The sequence below is a fragment of the Aedes albopictus genome, chromosome 2 (assembly GCF_035046485.1).
Source record: "Aedes albopictus strain Foshan chromosome 2, AalbF5, whole genome shotgun sequence".
NCBI classification, from domain to species: domain Eukaryota; kingdom Metazoa; phylum Arthropoda; class Insecta; order Diptera; family Culicidae; genus Aedes; species Aedes albopictus.
In genome coordinates, this window is record NC_085137.1 from 376,128,865 (window position 1) to 376,144,325 (window position 15,461).

The following is a 15,461-nucleotide window of genomic DNA, read 5'->3' on the forward strand; positions in this document are numbered from 1 at the left end:
TGCAATGGCTTCCATTATCATCATTCTTGATGATCACGCCGACAGATACCGGATTGGCCAGCTAACAAAAAATCCGAAAGATCGCCCGCCGGAGGCATAGCAAGAGCTCCTTAAATTAATCACATAAATTGTTCGTAAGTAAATTGCTAATTTCCGCATAAATTGCTCGTTTGTTTCTCTACGATGCGGAATTCGATACGAAAAAGTGAAAAAAGTGTACTTTGCCTATGCTGCGCCATGGCACTTTTTGGTGGAGTCACGTTTTTCGTAGGGTTCTCATTCCTGCCACCAGATGCGGAGAGATCGTTAGCTTCCGTCAGATTTGCCTATAGGTAAATCCAACGGAAGCTAACGATTCCTCCGCATCATAGGCATAGGCAAAGTGTACTTTTTTCACTTTTTCATATCGAATTGCGCATCGTAGAGAAACAAACGAGCACTTTTTGAAAAGAAAATTTAATTCTCTTTCAAATGCGCTTAGATCCGGTTGGTACTTACAAACAATTCATGCGATTAATTTGAGGAGCTCTTGCAATGCTTCCGGCGGGCACTCTTCCGGTTTTTTGTTAGCTGGCCAATCCGGTGTCTGTCGCCGTGGTCATCGATATTGATGATACTAGAAGCCATTGCAAATGGAAAATAGCAACTTCTAGAGCAAAAAATGAGTAAAATTTGACGATAAAAAATTGACTTTTTTATGTAAACAAACGATTTTCTCCTTATCTCACCAAGCACCTCTACAATTGAGGGTCATCTGGATTCGCCTATAGGTGAATCCAACGGAAGCTAACGATCCCTCCGCATCTGGTGGCAGGAATGAGAACCCTACGAAAAACGTGACTCCTCCAAAAAGTGCCATGGCGCAGCATAGGCAAAGTGCACTTTTTTCACTTTTTCGTATCGTATTCCGCATCGTAGAGAAACAAACGAGCACTTTTTGGAAAGAAAATTTACTTTTCTTTCAGATGCGCTAAGATTCGGTAGGTACTTAAGAACAATTTATATGATAAATTTGAGGAGCTCTTGCTATGCCTCTGGCGGGCGATCTTCCGGATTTTTTGTTAGCTGGCCAATCCGACGTCTGTCGGTGATGATAATGGAAGCCATTGCAAATGGAAAATAGCAACTTGTAGAGAAAAAAATCAGTAAAATTTGACGACAAAAAATGACTTTTTTATGTAAACAAACGATTTTCTCCTTATCTCACCAAGCGCCTCTACAATTGGGGGTCATCTGGATTCGCCTATAGGTGAATCCAACGGAAGCTAACGATCTCTCCGCATCTGGTGGCAGGAATGAGAACCCTATGAAAAACGTGACTCCGCCAAAATTTGCCATGGCGCAGTAGGGAACGTCCATAAATTACGTCACGCTTTTAGGGGGGAGGGGGGGGGTTTAGTAAAGTGTGACAACCCATACAAAAATTTCAGAGGTCTCATACAAAAAGTGTGACATAGGGGGGAGGGGGGGTTGAAAATGGGCAATTTTTACGTGACGTAATTTATGGACGCTCCCGTATAGGCAAAGTGCACTTTTTTCACTTTTTCATATCGAATTCCGCATCGTAGAGTAACAAACGAGCACATTTTGGAAAGAAAATTTAATTCTCTTTCAGATGCGCTTAGATCCGGTAGGTACACGGAGAAAAAGCACTGTAGTTTGAAACAACAAACATGTTTGTTGAATGGTGATCTAATTAAATAGTAAATTCAAACTGTAAATCCGTTGTTTGGATCTGTAGTTTTGGTTTAAAATAACCACCCATGTCAGTTGTTTCTACTAATCAGCACAATGGTGTAAACAACTGAAATTTTGGTTATTTTTAACTAACATGGAAGTTGTTTTCTACTGAGCCGTTAGTTGATTTTACTAAACATTAGTTTGTTCACTTTGGGCATGGTCTGTGGAAAGCAAACTGAAATATTAGTTGAATTCAACCGGCATAACGGTTTGAGTTGAACTAATATTTTGGTTGTAGAAATAACAACTAAAATATCGGTTTGAATCGAACTAAGTTATCAGTTTGTTAAATTCCTCAGTCTCGCGCCGCTTCTCTACTGTTAACAGACAAATGTCTTTCTTTGTCTGCACCGGCACAACCAACCGCCATTACTTCTACTCGTAGTTCGTAAATAATCAGTGCAATCATAATAAGTGCATTATTTTCATATTTATTTGATTTTTAGCAAGTGCCAACGCTATGTGGTCGTTCCCCATCACAGGTAAATAACATTAATTTCATAATCGTGTCAAATTCGCTAAAGTATTTCGAATTGCATTGCAGGACGGTACGCATTTTTTGGGAGAGTAGATCGAAGCGCAAGCTTCATGATCTTCGACATACCGCTAGCTCTTTCGGCAACAACAGTGAATTCAAAGAAATTTACTCTGCCTCTGCAGAACACCGCCTGGTTCGATGCTTGTTTATCAATTTCATCGAGTACCATCAGGATAACGTATGGATTATCCCTTCCGGAGACGATATTTCTACAACGTAATTATGGAAACCAGCTTGAAGTCAGCCGTCATGCAGCTGGATTAGTGAAAGTGATCGCCAATAAACATTTCTAGTGCGATGGACCGGAAGAAAACTGAAGTGTGAAGTATTCCACAAATTAAAACAAGAATAAATAAAATGTTACAGCATGCCGAACATTTTTTCAGTATTTTTATTCCAAATTAACGTAAAAAGAATAATGGGAATCTAAAAGGGGCGAGTGTGCAAAGCAAAAACAACAAATTGGTCGGTAAATTCAACCAACCATACCCGTTCAAAGTGAACTTTATATTAGTAGTTTCAAACGGCATAGTTTGGTTTGAAACAACTAATTTTGGGAATGATTTTCAGAGCTGTCATGCGGAACAACAAACATTTTATGTTATTTCAAACGGATGTTTGTAGAAATTACTCGTAAACAGAAAACCGCATCAACAAATGTTTTAGTTTGTTTTAACTAACCAGGGTAGTAAAATCAAACTAATATGTCGTTTGTGCCAAATTTAACCTGGAAATCCGGTTGAATTGAACCAAAATTTGTTTGTATTTACAAATCTTTTTTCTCCGTGTTGCTGACCAATCCGGTGTCTGTCGGCGTGGGCATCAAGAATGATGATAATGGAAGTCATTACCAATGGAAAATAGAAACTACCAAGGCAAAATATTAGTTAATTTTGAAGACGAAAAATTCAATTTTTGATGTAAATGATTTTTTCCTCATCTCACCTAGCGCCTCTACAATTGGGGGTTATTTGAATTCTTCTATTCAGATTAAAGGAAGAACACATTTAGTAATTTTTGTGTGGTATTGTAAATTTGACTTATTTTCCTCTATAAATTTCAACCCGGTATAACTTAATTCGCCGTGAGAAAATATTACATTTTATAACGTTGTATCAAGTATTCATTCAATTCGGTTGACTGGTTTCCGAGATATGACAGCTCAAAAATGAGTTGTCTAAAAAATAGTGTTTTACCCGAACGGTTCTAACTTTGCGAAAAACTATTCAATCGAGCTCAAATTTGTACCAATGATGCACATATAACAGGTTGATAAACAGTCAAAATTTGAGATTTTTTGATGCACTCTATGAAAAGTTACAGTATGTTGAATTTTTTTGTGGGAGAAAAAAAGTTGCCTATCCCAAACATTTTGGCCACCCCCTGTATGTCAAAATATTGGTTTTTAATCAACAGACAAAAAATTTCCATCGTAAGAAGCTAGCAAGGTAGTGGTTTATTCGTTATTTAGCAAGAATTACTAATACATATATGCCAAAAACTCCGAGCCTTTTATAAAAAAAACTAAGTTTTCATGCAGTTTTTTATAAGTTTTGTTACATTTTGAATAAAAAAATAATAAAAAAAATGCTTCGATTCTATAGACATTTCGAAAATTTAATTATCTATTAAATCGCGGTGTACCTGTATAATGAAATTGGGGCTAAATATCATCGATATCTGGACAACATGCTGCCCATGGGAACTCATATCAATGTAAATAATATATCTGAGCATTTTGAATTCAAAACCACATAAAGTTATTCTCAGAAGATAGACAAACAATCAGAAAATTACTAAATTTACACTAATATATGGGGCCATTCATAAACAGGGGAGGAGGGGGGTCTGGCCAAAGTCTACGCTCCAAACAAATTTCAATTTTTTTGTATGGACAAAAGTCTACGAGGGGAGAGGGGGGGGGGGGTCTGAGATGGCCAAAATTTGGTCTACGTGGTTTATGTACAGCCCCTAAGAGAATTGGTGCAAAATGGACTACTTAGGCAAACGTACAGCACTCTACGGAGTTTTCGAAGGTATCCAAAGCTGGAAGGATACAAGCAAGCCATGTTTCTAGAATGCCGGAAAACATTAGTCCTGTTCAATGAAGTAGATTGAACATTGTTGAAGTTGCTGCATCCTGCTCTTACCTTACAAATGGGTAAGAGCAGGATGCAGCAGCTTCAACAATGTTCAACTTGCTTCATTGAAGGACTATTGATGCAAGCTGATTTTCAACCAATGTAACCAACACTGGATAAGGTTGAGAGGAGGTTCGGAACAAGCTAAAAAAATAACAAGGTTCTTGGAAAAGGAGAGATTTCGATCGTACTGAAGAAGTGTGGGATAGAGCAGCTGCTTCAATCAATCCACCAGATTCAAGATATGGAAGGGTAAAGAATTATCCATCAGTTGATTAGATCGCGGCATATGCCTTTTCGATACATTTGCTGATTGATTGCCCCTTCTTAACTCGCCGTTCTAGATATTGTCACGTATCCTGTTGAAGTTTATTTTCCCCAAAGTAAACCAACCACTAACCAAAAAAAAAAAACTTTCCACAAATACTCACCTAGGAATTTGTTGTAGGTGTTCGGTGTGAACAGTTCCTCCACCCGGTAGAAGTAGAACCGGAAGGGGAGGAAAATCTTCACATCCGGTCGTTCGGTTAGGACGGCTTTGTCGAGCTTTTTGGCGCTTCGCAGATTGCTGACGCAGATCGCGTCCGGTCGGGGCACGTTACAGACGGCATCCAGCGGGTTCAGGACCTTTACGAGGGACGACGACGGTGGTGGGTATGTGTTGTTTGTAAAACAGTGACCACGTCCGGTTTCACCCAAGTGATTACGGCGCCACCATGACGGAACGGAAACGAACATGGAAGAAAGTCAAACAAAGCAATGGATTAGTTCGGGGGAGGATGTTGTGTTTTTATTTCTAGCTGCTCACGCCTCGGCTTCCGTTAGAGGCGTCCAGGCATGTGTGTTTAGGATTGGGTTAATTGGATAAACTTTTTTTGGGACTGTCATCGTTAGGTAGGTTATGCCAGATTCTGCTGCCATCAAGCGCTACAAAAAAAATGAGTAGTTTTGATATTATTTCAGCCAACCATTATCTGGAAGCTTTTGAATTTTAAAATGCTCTAATTAAAAAAAAAAGAAAATACAATTTTTAAAGATTTTTTTGTATGTTTCTTTAAATCACGTATAAGCCAATAAAAATAATAAGTAAAAATATCGGATTTTTTTTTAACTAAAAATGTATTGAAATATATAGAAGTAGTAGTTTTTACGAAGAATATTTATAGCAAAGCATCGATTTTTGACAAAAATGAAGCTTTTTTTCTGAAAGTCTAAAGAAATCTTCAATCTATTCCACAAATGATTTCTCTAAGTCTTCCGCTAGCGATTTTTCCTAAAGCTTCTTCTATAATTTTCTTTAAAAATTCTCCAGATATTTCTTCGAAATTTAATCTGTAGTTTCTTCAGAAAATACTTGAGTGCAGATAATTCTTTCTTGGCATTTCTCCGGTTTTTTAGAATTTTTCTCGGGAATTTCTTCATTAGTTGCTACACACTTAGTTGAGCTCGGCTAATTTTCATTATTTTGCCGAGATCCGCACAGCCGAGCGCTCGGCAACCTGAATTTAACTGAAACATCGGCAAAAAATCAATATTATTCATAGCAGCACCCATGGGTGCCGCTGGCATCAAACTTCAAACGTCAAATGTTTAGCCGAGATTGAACTTTAACCGAGATTTGCACAGCCGATCTCGGCATACTGTTTTAAGAGTGTACAAAAATCTTACAAACGTTTCTTTTTAGTTATTTTGAGAATTCCCAATAAAGGGCCCTCTGCAGTTTTTTTCTGGAAGAATTCAGAAGTTCCTCGGAAAATATTTCTCATGGAGTCCTTCTGGAAATTCACTTTCGGGAGTTTCTAATAATAAACTTTAGTTCTTTAAACTTCAGAAAATTTTAGTTTTACCTAACCTGAACAAATCAGACAATTTAGTAAAGTATTCATTCTAAACAATTTTCACGGATTCACTTGCCAATCTTTGCAAACCAGAGCAACACACATGTTGTGCTTAAGACTCTGTAACTCACTACAAGAACAGAATCGGGAGAGAAATTCCCCCACAAACTTTTTGAAAGAATTTTTGTTGGAAGATCTTGAATAATTCTTGCAGAACCTTTGGGAAGATTCTTTTGTGGATCTTCTAGTGACATTCTTGGTGAAATTCCTACATAAATTTGCAATAGAACATCTTTAAGGTATTTTTAATGTTACTTCTGAAGTAAAATTCGAAGGAATTTTTGTAAGAACTTCTGGAGAAGCTTTTAGGAGATGCTCGAACAGGTATGCTCGCAGAAATTCCTAATAAAATTTTGGACGAACACGCAAAAAAAACTTGAGGAAAAAACTCTGGCAAAATTCCAAAATCAACTACTAGAAGATGTCCCAGGAGAATTCTTGGAAGTATATTTGGAGCTGAAGGAGATTTCTAAAAGACTCGGAAATTTTCGGTGTATCTCCTGGAAAAAAATCTGGTAAAACTCCTACATGAATACACTAATGAACTCCTGGAGAAATTTCCGGAAGAAATTTTCCAAGGAACTCCACCCTTACAGGATTTTTTTTGCATAAACTCCTACAAGAAATTCCAAGAGAATCTCGGAGGAATGCTTGGTGGGATTCCTCGAAGAGGATCTGGAATGTTTCCGATGGAGCTCCTGTAAAATTTTTGGGCTTCCTTTCTACTGGGCGCGTGTTCACAGTTGATCAGCAAAAGGAAGTTCATTTAATTTTGTAGATCGAAAAGAAATGAGTAGCTTTTCCCATAAATAAAGCATTACGTACGTATCAAAACGGTCATCAATGTTCATTCTCGCACTCCTGGAGATATTCATGGAGAAATTTCGAGGAGATTTCGCAAAGGAACCACTTAAGAAATTTCTGGGGTTACTCAGGATTCAGGAATGAACTCCCCGAGGGGCTTCTAAAAAGATCGTCACATAAGCTCCTGGAAGAATTCTTGGATGCACTCATGCAAATCTTTATGAAAAAACTCTAAACGAACTTTCAAGAAGAAATTCTTGGGAGAATTTACAGATGAACTATTGGAGGGACATTCCAAGGAGCTCTCGAAAGAATGTTGGAAAAAACGCCTTGAAAAGTCTTGAGGAATTCCCAGTCAAACTCCTGGAAAGGTTCTTCTGAACTTCTGATAAATTTCAGATAAAACTTCTGAAAGAATTCTCACAAAAACGCTTGAAAGAGTTATTGAACAAACTCCTGAAAGAATTCCCAAAGGAAACCCAACAAAACAAATTTCGAAAAAAAATCATGCAAGAACTAAAAAAAACAGAGAAATTTATTCTAAATCCTTCTATAGATACTCCCGCAATTGTTGCATATATCCCTTTAGAGAATCCTGTAGGGATTTCTTTCCGACATTTTTCCTCGATTTCCTTCAAAAAGCTCTCCCGAGATTATTTTTTGAAATTATCCATGGATTACTACAGGGTTTATGGATGCCTACAGAGTTTCCTCAGAAATTGCTCCATTGATTTTAACAGAAATGCTTCCTGAGATTCTTTCACAAAATCATCCACGGATTCCTACAACAAAAATCATTTATCAATTTCTCTCAGAAAATCAAAAGTTCAGAAATAGGATTTCTTCAGAACATATTCCAAAACATTCTATCAGTAAATGTTTCAGAAATTTCTCAAAATAATCTTCCAGGGATTGATAAAAAACGTCAAAATTTCCTTGTGTAATTCTTCCAGGTACTTTTTTCCGAAATTTCTCCAGAGAATGAAAAACCACACAATGGATATCTTTATTAATTACTCCATTCATTAATTCATTCATAAAATCTTCCTAAAATTCATTCAACTTTTCTTCCAGGGAATCTTTAAGAATTGCCTACAGCGTTTTTCTAGATATGCCCTTAAAAATTTCGTCAGAAATTTCTCCAAGGATTCATTTAGAAAGTTTTCCATGGATTTCTTTTAAAATTTCGCCTCGGATTGTTTCAGGAATTATCTTGGGTATCCTTTAGAAAACCCTTCTGAAGGAATCAGAAGTTTCCCAAGGGATTACTTCATACTTATCTCTAGGGATCCAGAAGTTATATCAAAAATTATTTCAGACATTCTTTCCACAAGTGACTATTTTATTAACCAGATTTTCAACTCAAAGCTAGTTCATTTCGGGACCCACGCTTTACTTCCCTTGAGATTCGATCCCAGGTCCTCGGCTTGATAGTCAAATGTTCTAACCATCACATCAGATCCGCTCCACACCACCAGCGATTTTTTTTCAGAACACATTTGAATGATTCCTTCAGGAACTAGTAATTAAATATTGAATGTTTCGGAATTCAGGAATATTCTTTTACAAATTGATGCAGCGATTTTCTCGGGAATTTCTCTAGGGATTCTATTGGAATGTCTCCAGCAATTACTTCAGGGATTCATTCAGAAAAGCCAGCAAGAATTTCTACAGAGATTTTTGATTGATTACTTTCAGTGATCCTGGCAAGAGCTCATCCAGAGATTCTCACAGAAATTCATACAGATATTCTTTTAGGAGTTCAAATAGTATTGCTTTGTATGTTTACCAGGAAATTCGTTAAAGGATGCCTCTTTGACTCAATTTTTTTTCCAAAAATTTTTCCCAGGATTTTCTACAGCAATTTTGCTGGAAATTCCTCTAGAGGTTTTTCGGCTTCCTGCAGTATCTCTTAAGGATAGTTTCCAGGTACTCTATTATTGAAGGATTTCTCCAGAAACTCTTCTAAAGTTTCTTAATAAATTCTTCTTGAAGTTCTACCAAGCAAAGAAATTCCCTCTGGTATTTCTTCATGAATTGCATCAGAAATACCTCCTTAGATTCCTTCAGCAATTTCCCTGGGAATGTTTCAAAAATACCTTTAGGGGATTTTACAGGAATTAGACTGGAGATTTAGTCAAAAATTCTTACAGGTATTCTTTTAATAATTTCTCTAGAAAGTGCTTCAGAATTATCTCCAGGGACACTTTCAGGATTTTGAGGATTTCTTTGAGAACTTCAGCAAGGGATTTTTTGGAAAGTTCTTCCATGAATGTTTTTATTTTTCATAAAGTTCGGAGATTGCTCCACGAGGTCCTCTAGGAATTTGTTGAGAAATTCCTTTGGAGATTCTTGCAAAAAATCCTACAAAGGTTCTTTTTAATTTCCTCATGCGATTCGTTCAAAGATTCCTCTAGAGATTTTTTCAGTAGTTGTTTTCAGAAATTGCTCAAAAAGTAATGGTGGAATTCTTGAATTTCTAAAGGAATCCCTCAGCGATTTTCCCTGGAAGAATTCCACAATAGGTATTAGGAACTTCTCAAATTTAGAATAAATTCTGGAAAAAAATCTGGAGGGATTTCGGGAAACAATTTATGAAGTAATCTCTCTAGTAGAATTCCTGAAATAATCATTGGGGTATTAGAGCCCGAGCAGGGGAGAATAGCAAATTGATAACAACAGAATCACATAGCCTGTTTTTATATCATAATTTGTTATTGTTAACTTATCAAATTATATCTATTTAATAACATGTTTTGTTGGGCAAACTTATTTTGTTATGTTTAAGTTATGGGGATATATCCACAAGATAACATTTCAGTAATATACTTTGTTGTAGAACAAGTTTAGTTATTATTCTATTATAGAGAATGTACAAATATGTGATGAACAATAACACAATTATAACAAGTTCATAAATTTCCTGTTATTAAGTTGTAATTGATTTGACAAACATGTTATTGAATTAGTCTTCCAGGAACATTTTTTTGTTATGATATTTGTTATTTTGCCGCTTATGACAGACAAGTTTATAACATAATATGTTACGGTAATAACATAAAAATTACTGATTTCATTGTTCAGTTATTAGGCCAAAATAACATACTTTATTATGCTATTGATATTTTCTTCTGCTCGGGAGGTATTAGATATTTCTCTGGGATATCTCTGAAGGAATTCCTGAGGTAATTTCATAAGAAACCTCTGGATGAAATAATTCCAAGGAAAAACTCATGGTGAAAGTTTTGGGGGAGTTTGAGAGAAAATCCCTGGATAGATTTTTAAGGAACAATCTTAAGGAAATTTCTGCAACAAACCTTTGAATCCTTTGGAGCCGGAGTTGTTACACATGACCCCAACATAGAAACGGCGTATAAATTTCACACATACAATGAAACAGAATACTGTCGTCGGCAACGTTGTTGCAAATTGAGTCCTGTATTAACACCTATGTGCCTGTGCCTCATTTTGCACCCTATTTCAAAACTTTAAAAATCTGATTCTCAGCCGTTTCTCAACGAAAATTTGTGAAATTTTGACAGTTGATCACAAAATCCTTCTAGTTTATGGAACCGGTATCATGGTTCCGATTTTTTCCGTTGTTCCCGATTTATGGCCGTGGGTACTGGGGTAACCTCCTTATCAGATAGAGGTGCAACCTATAATTCGCCTTCGAAAACTAGCTTGCGGCAATCCAAACTTCATGATTTTGCAAAACAAGAGTATTGGAGCATATTTCTAGAGATGCTGAATACATTGGCCACTTCTCCGGATGTTCCGGAAACCTGATGCCCTCAGGGAAGTGGCCACTTTCTGACCGGTTCTGAAACCTAGCTTGCGACATATCAAACTTCGTGATTTTGCAAAACAAGACTATTGGTACATGTTTTGAGAGATTTCGGATACACTGGCCACGTCTCCGGATGTTCCGGAAACCTGGTGCTCCCAGGGAAGTGGCCACTTTCTGACCGGTTTTGAAACCTAGCTTGCGACAAATCAAACTTCATGATTTTGCAAAACAAGACAATTGTTACATGTTTTGAGAGATTTCGGATACACTGGTCACATCTCCGGCCGGATGTTCCGGAAAGCTGGTGCCCCCAGGGAAGTGGCCACTTTCTGACCGGTTCTGAACCCTAGCTTGCGACATATCAAACTTCATACCTTTGTGAAACAAGACTATTGGTACATGTTTTGAGATATTTCGGATACACTGGTAACATCTCCGGATGTTCCGGAAACCTGGTGCCCCCTGGGAAGTGACCACTTTCTGACCGGTTCTGAAACCTAGCTTGCGACAAATCAAACTTCATGATTTTGCAAAACAAGACTATTGGTACATCTTTTGAGAGATACACTGGCCACGTCTTCGGATGTTCCGGAAACCTGGTGCCCCCAGGGAAGTGGCCACTTTCTGACCGGTTCTGAAACCTCGCTTGCGACATATCAAACTTCATGATTTTGCAAAACAAGACAATTAGTATATGTTTTGAGATATTTCGGATACACTGGCCACATCTCTGGATGTTCCGGAAACCTGGTGCCCCCAGGGAAGTGGCCACTTTCTGATTGGTTCTGAAACCTAGCTTGTGACATATCAAACTTCATGATTTTTCGAAACAAGGGAGACCATGTTTCTAGAGATTTCTGATGCACCGGCCACTTCTCCGGTTGTTCCGGAAAGCTGGTGCCCCAGGGAGTTTTTAGATAGTTTTCTCTTTTATTAGAATGCCTTTCGCATACTGGACGATTACAATAGAGGCAACTGATCATTGTTTTCACGTCACGGTGTCGTGAACAGTACCAACATCTTCTGATTTTTTCGATATGTATTTCAGTTCCCGAATATCTGGCTGTTCGTTCATACAATCCGGACATGCGTACAATTTAACATTTCGATAATATGATGAACAAACAGCCGACTTACATAATGGAAACCTTTAGACCTTTAGATTGATATTATAATCACACCTTTTGTTTTTCATTATATAGGATGCTGTCCTGTTGTCTCGTCCTAATGTGATTTACGGCAAACTCCTTCGAAAGCCCAGCTTAAAGGTGCTAAAAGGAATGTGATGTAGGAATTGTGAGCGCAGATATCGAGAATGTTGAAAAATATTGCCAGGGAATATCTGTCTGTCCGCCGTTTACATGTATAGCTTCCAGGAATAAGATCTAATGAATCTTCACCTGTTTTTAGTGAATTGTACATCCTTACCAATTTTGGTTTTTCCTGCAAATAATTTAAAATTTAGCGCTGTTAAAGGCTGTTGCGAAAGGCATTCTAATAGAAGAGAAAACTGTTTCGACGTATGCCACAGATGCTTACAATAAACTATTTTCAGGTAAGTGACCAATTCATCTAGTGTACCTAAAATTTATACAAACGCGATCCATTAGTCTTGTTTTACAAAATCATGAAGTTTGATATGTCGCAAGCTAGGTTTCAGAACAGATCAGAAAGTGCCCATTTATTTGGGGACTCCAGGTTTCTGGAACGTCCAGAAACGTGGCCAGTGTATCCGAAATCTCTCAAAACATGTACCAATTGTCTTATTTTGCAAAATCATGAAGTTTGATATGTCGCAAGCTAGGTTTCAGAACCGGTCAGAAAGTGGCCACTTCCCTGGGGGCACCAGGATTCCGGAACATCCGGAGACGTCGCCAGTGTATGTGAAATCTCTAGAAACATGGTCCAATACTCTTGTTTTGCAAAATCATGAAGTTTGATATGTTGCATGCTTGGTTTCAGAACCGGTCAGAAAGTGGCCACTTCCCTGGGGACACCAGGTTTCCGGAACATCCGGAGATGTGGCCAGTGTATCCGAAATCTCTCAAAAGATGTACCAATAGTCTTGTTTTGCAAAATCATGAAGTTTGATATGTCGCAAGCTAAGGTTCAGAACTGGTTAGAAAGTGGCCACTTCCCTGGGAGCACCAGGTTTCCGGAACATCCGGAGACGTGGTCAGTGTATCCGAAATCTCTCAAAACATGTACCAATAGTCTTGTTTTTCAAAATCATGAAGTTTGATATATTGCATGCTTGGTTTCAGAACCGGTCAGAAAGTGGCCACTTCCCTGGGGACACCAGGTTTCCAGAACATCCGGAGATGTAACCAGTGTATCCGAAATCTCTCAAAACATGTACCAATAGTCTTGTTTTGCAAAATCATGAAGTTTGATATGTCGCAAGCTAGGTTTCAGAACCGGTCAGAAAGTGGCTACTTCCCTGAGGGCATCAGGTTTCCGGAACATCCGGAGAAGTGGCCAATGTATTCAGCATCTCTAAAAATATGCTCCAATACTCTTGTTTTGCAAAATCATGAAGTTTGGAATGCCGCAAGCTAGTTTTCGAAGGCGAATTATAGGTTGCACCTCTATCTGATAAGGAGGTTACCCCAGTACCAACGGTCATAAATCCGGAACAACGGAAAAAATCGGAACCATGATACCGGTTCCATAAACTAGAAGAATTTTGTGATCAACTGTCAAAATTCCACAAACTTTCGTTGAGAAACGGCTGAGAATCAGATTTTTAAAGTTTTGAAATAGGGTGCAAAATGAGGCACAGGCACATAGGTGCACACTAAGATTCAGATGTTCCAGCTCAGTAATTTTTTCACTGAGTTCAGTATTTTTTCCATCTTTTTACTGAGTTTTCAACAGCAGATTTATTTCGGTACACTCGGTAATCGTATTTACCGTTCACCAGTAACGATATTTACCGTGCTTCAGTAACTTTTGACAGTTTGTGAGCTGAGCTCGGTAACTCATTTACAGAATAACCGCAAAATAAATAACCGAGCGTACCGAGTTAAATCTGCTGTTGAGAACTCAGTAAAAAGATGGGGAAAATACCGAGCTGATCTTAGTGTGTGTTAAGGAAAAATGGGAATATTTGTATTTGAGACTTTATTGACAATCTAGAACATCCTGAACACCATAAAGTTTGGAGAAACGAATTAATTGACATATGTATATACCAGTTGTTCTGGAAGCCGAATTTGGATATGGGTTACGTTCATATATATTCATTTAACCTTCGTCTAGAATATCAAATGGTGTTTTGTATTCTGGGATGTTCTAGGTGTTCCAAACTGTCCTGTAGTAAAGTCCTTTAAATCTACAAGAATAATTTTGTGTGTTTCGCCATAAATAATAGCATTACATAATCTACTGGGATTCGTGAAGCTCTTGAAATCTACAATGTCATTTTTAGATACTATAGGGATATTCCAAGTCAGCCAAACTACCTTTGAGTCAAGAACTTCAAGTCTACACTCGTAATAGTAGCATATCTGTTATACTGAGTAACGTTGCATTATCAACTGAGGTTACTGTACCAACCTGAAGCATACTAGAAATTATTTTAAACCTTTGGGACATTCAGGATCGTCTTAACTGCTCTATAATAGAGTCCTTCAAATCTACAACAATAATTTTATGTGTTTCGCCATATATAATAGCAGTATATAATCTGCAGAAATCCGTGAAGCTCTTGAAATCTTAAATGTCATTTAGAGACACTATAGGAGTATTCCAGGTCAGCCAAAGTATCTTGGAGTTCAAAATTTCAGGTCTTCACTCGTAACAGCAGCCATATCTGATGCACGTCCCACCAATGCACTGTTTTCCTAGCCAATATAACAGTGGCTCAAGCGTAGGGCTCTAGCTGACAACCTATCTTTCAACATAGTTTTAATGCGGGGTAAGAAATCAAGAAGACCATAAAAGTTCCCTGAATCAATAGAGCATACCAACCTGAAGTCTATTATATATTATTATGATCCTTTGGGACATTAACCCTCTAATACCCAACCCCGCCTTTAGACGGGGTATAGTTTGAGCATTTTTGTAATTTTTGTTTCGTAGAAAATCATTTTGTTTAATTTTTTTTGCTGATATTTAGGACTGTTTTGTATATCTCAAAATAGTTTTTGGTATATTTTTAAGCGTATTTACATTTTAAAAACATCATTGAAAAATTGTTGTTTTAGTCACCTTTTAGAAGCCATTCTTTATTTTGTATTGAATCGCTACAATTAACATATTTTAAATTTTTCCCAAATCATTCTATCCTAGTTTTATAGTATAAGGGAATCGAATACAGTCTAAAATTATTTTCCTTAAAATTACACGGCAAATAAAATTTTCTATGATAAAAAATCAAAATAAAAATTTTTCAACAATAATCATAAAATCTCAAAATGTTTTCATCTCAAAAAATCCGTACCTCAAATAGGCTTCCAGAAAAAATATAAAACTGTGGGGATGTTCAAAAATGAAAATTAGAAAAATCAAAAACTGAAATTCAGAAATCGAGAATTAAAAAGAATCAC

The 15,461-nt window shown here is 37.3% G+C and overlaps 1 protein-coding gene and 1 long non-coding RNA gene across 3 annotated transcripts in view; one reads left to right on the forward strand and one right to left on the reverse strand.

Annotated features, from left to right (window-relative positions):
• Positions 1–15,461, reverse strand: part of LOC109425701 (uncharacterized) — a 499,193-nt gene that overhangs the window by 8,986 nt on the left and 474,746 nt on the right. For both annotated transcript variants that reach the window (XM_062852999.1, XM_029878772.2), the window contains exon 6: positions 4,851–5,046. In XM_062852999.1, the coding sequence (XP_062708983.1) occupies positions 4,851–5,046 (196 nt within the window). The remainder of the gene's footprint in view (positions 1–4,850; positions 5,047–15,461) is intronic.
• Positions 1,642–2,655, forward strand: LOC134288371 (uncharacterized). Its single transcript, XR_009997926.1, has 2 exons — positions 1,642–2,222; positions 2,285–2,655. It is a non-coding gene; the product is annotated as an uncharacterized LOC134288371 (long non-coding RNA).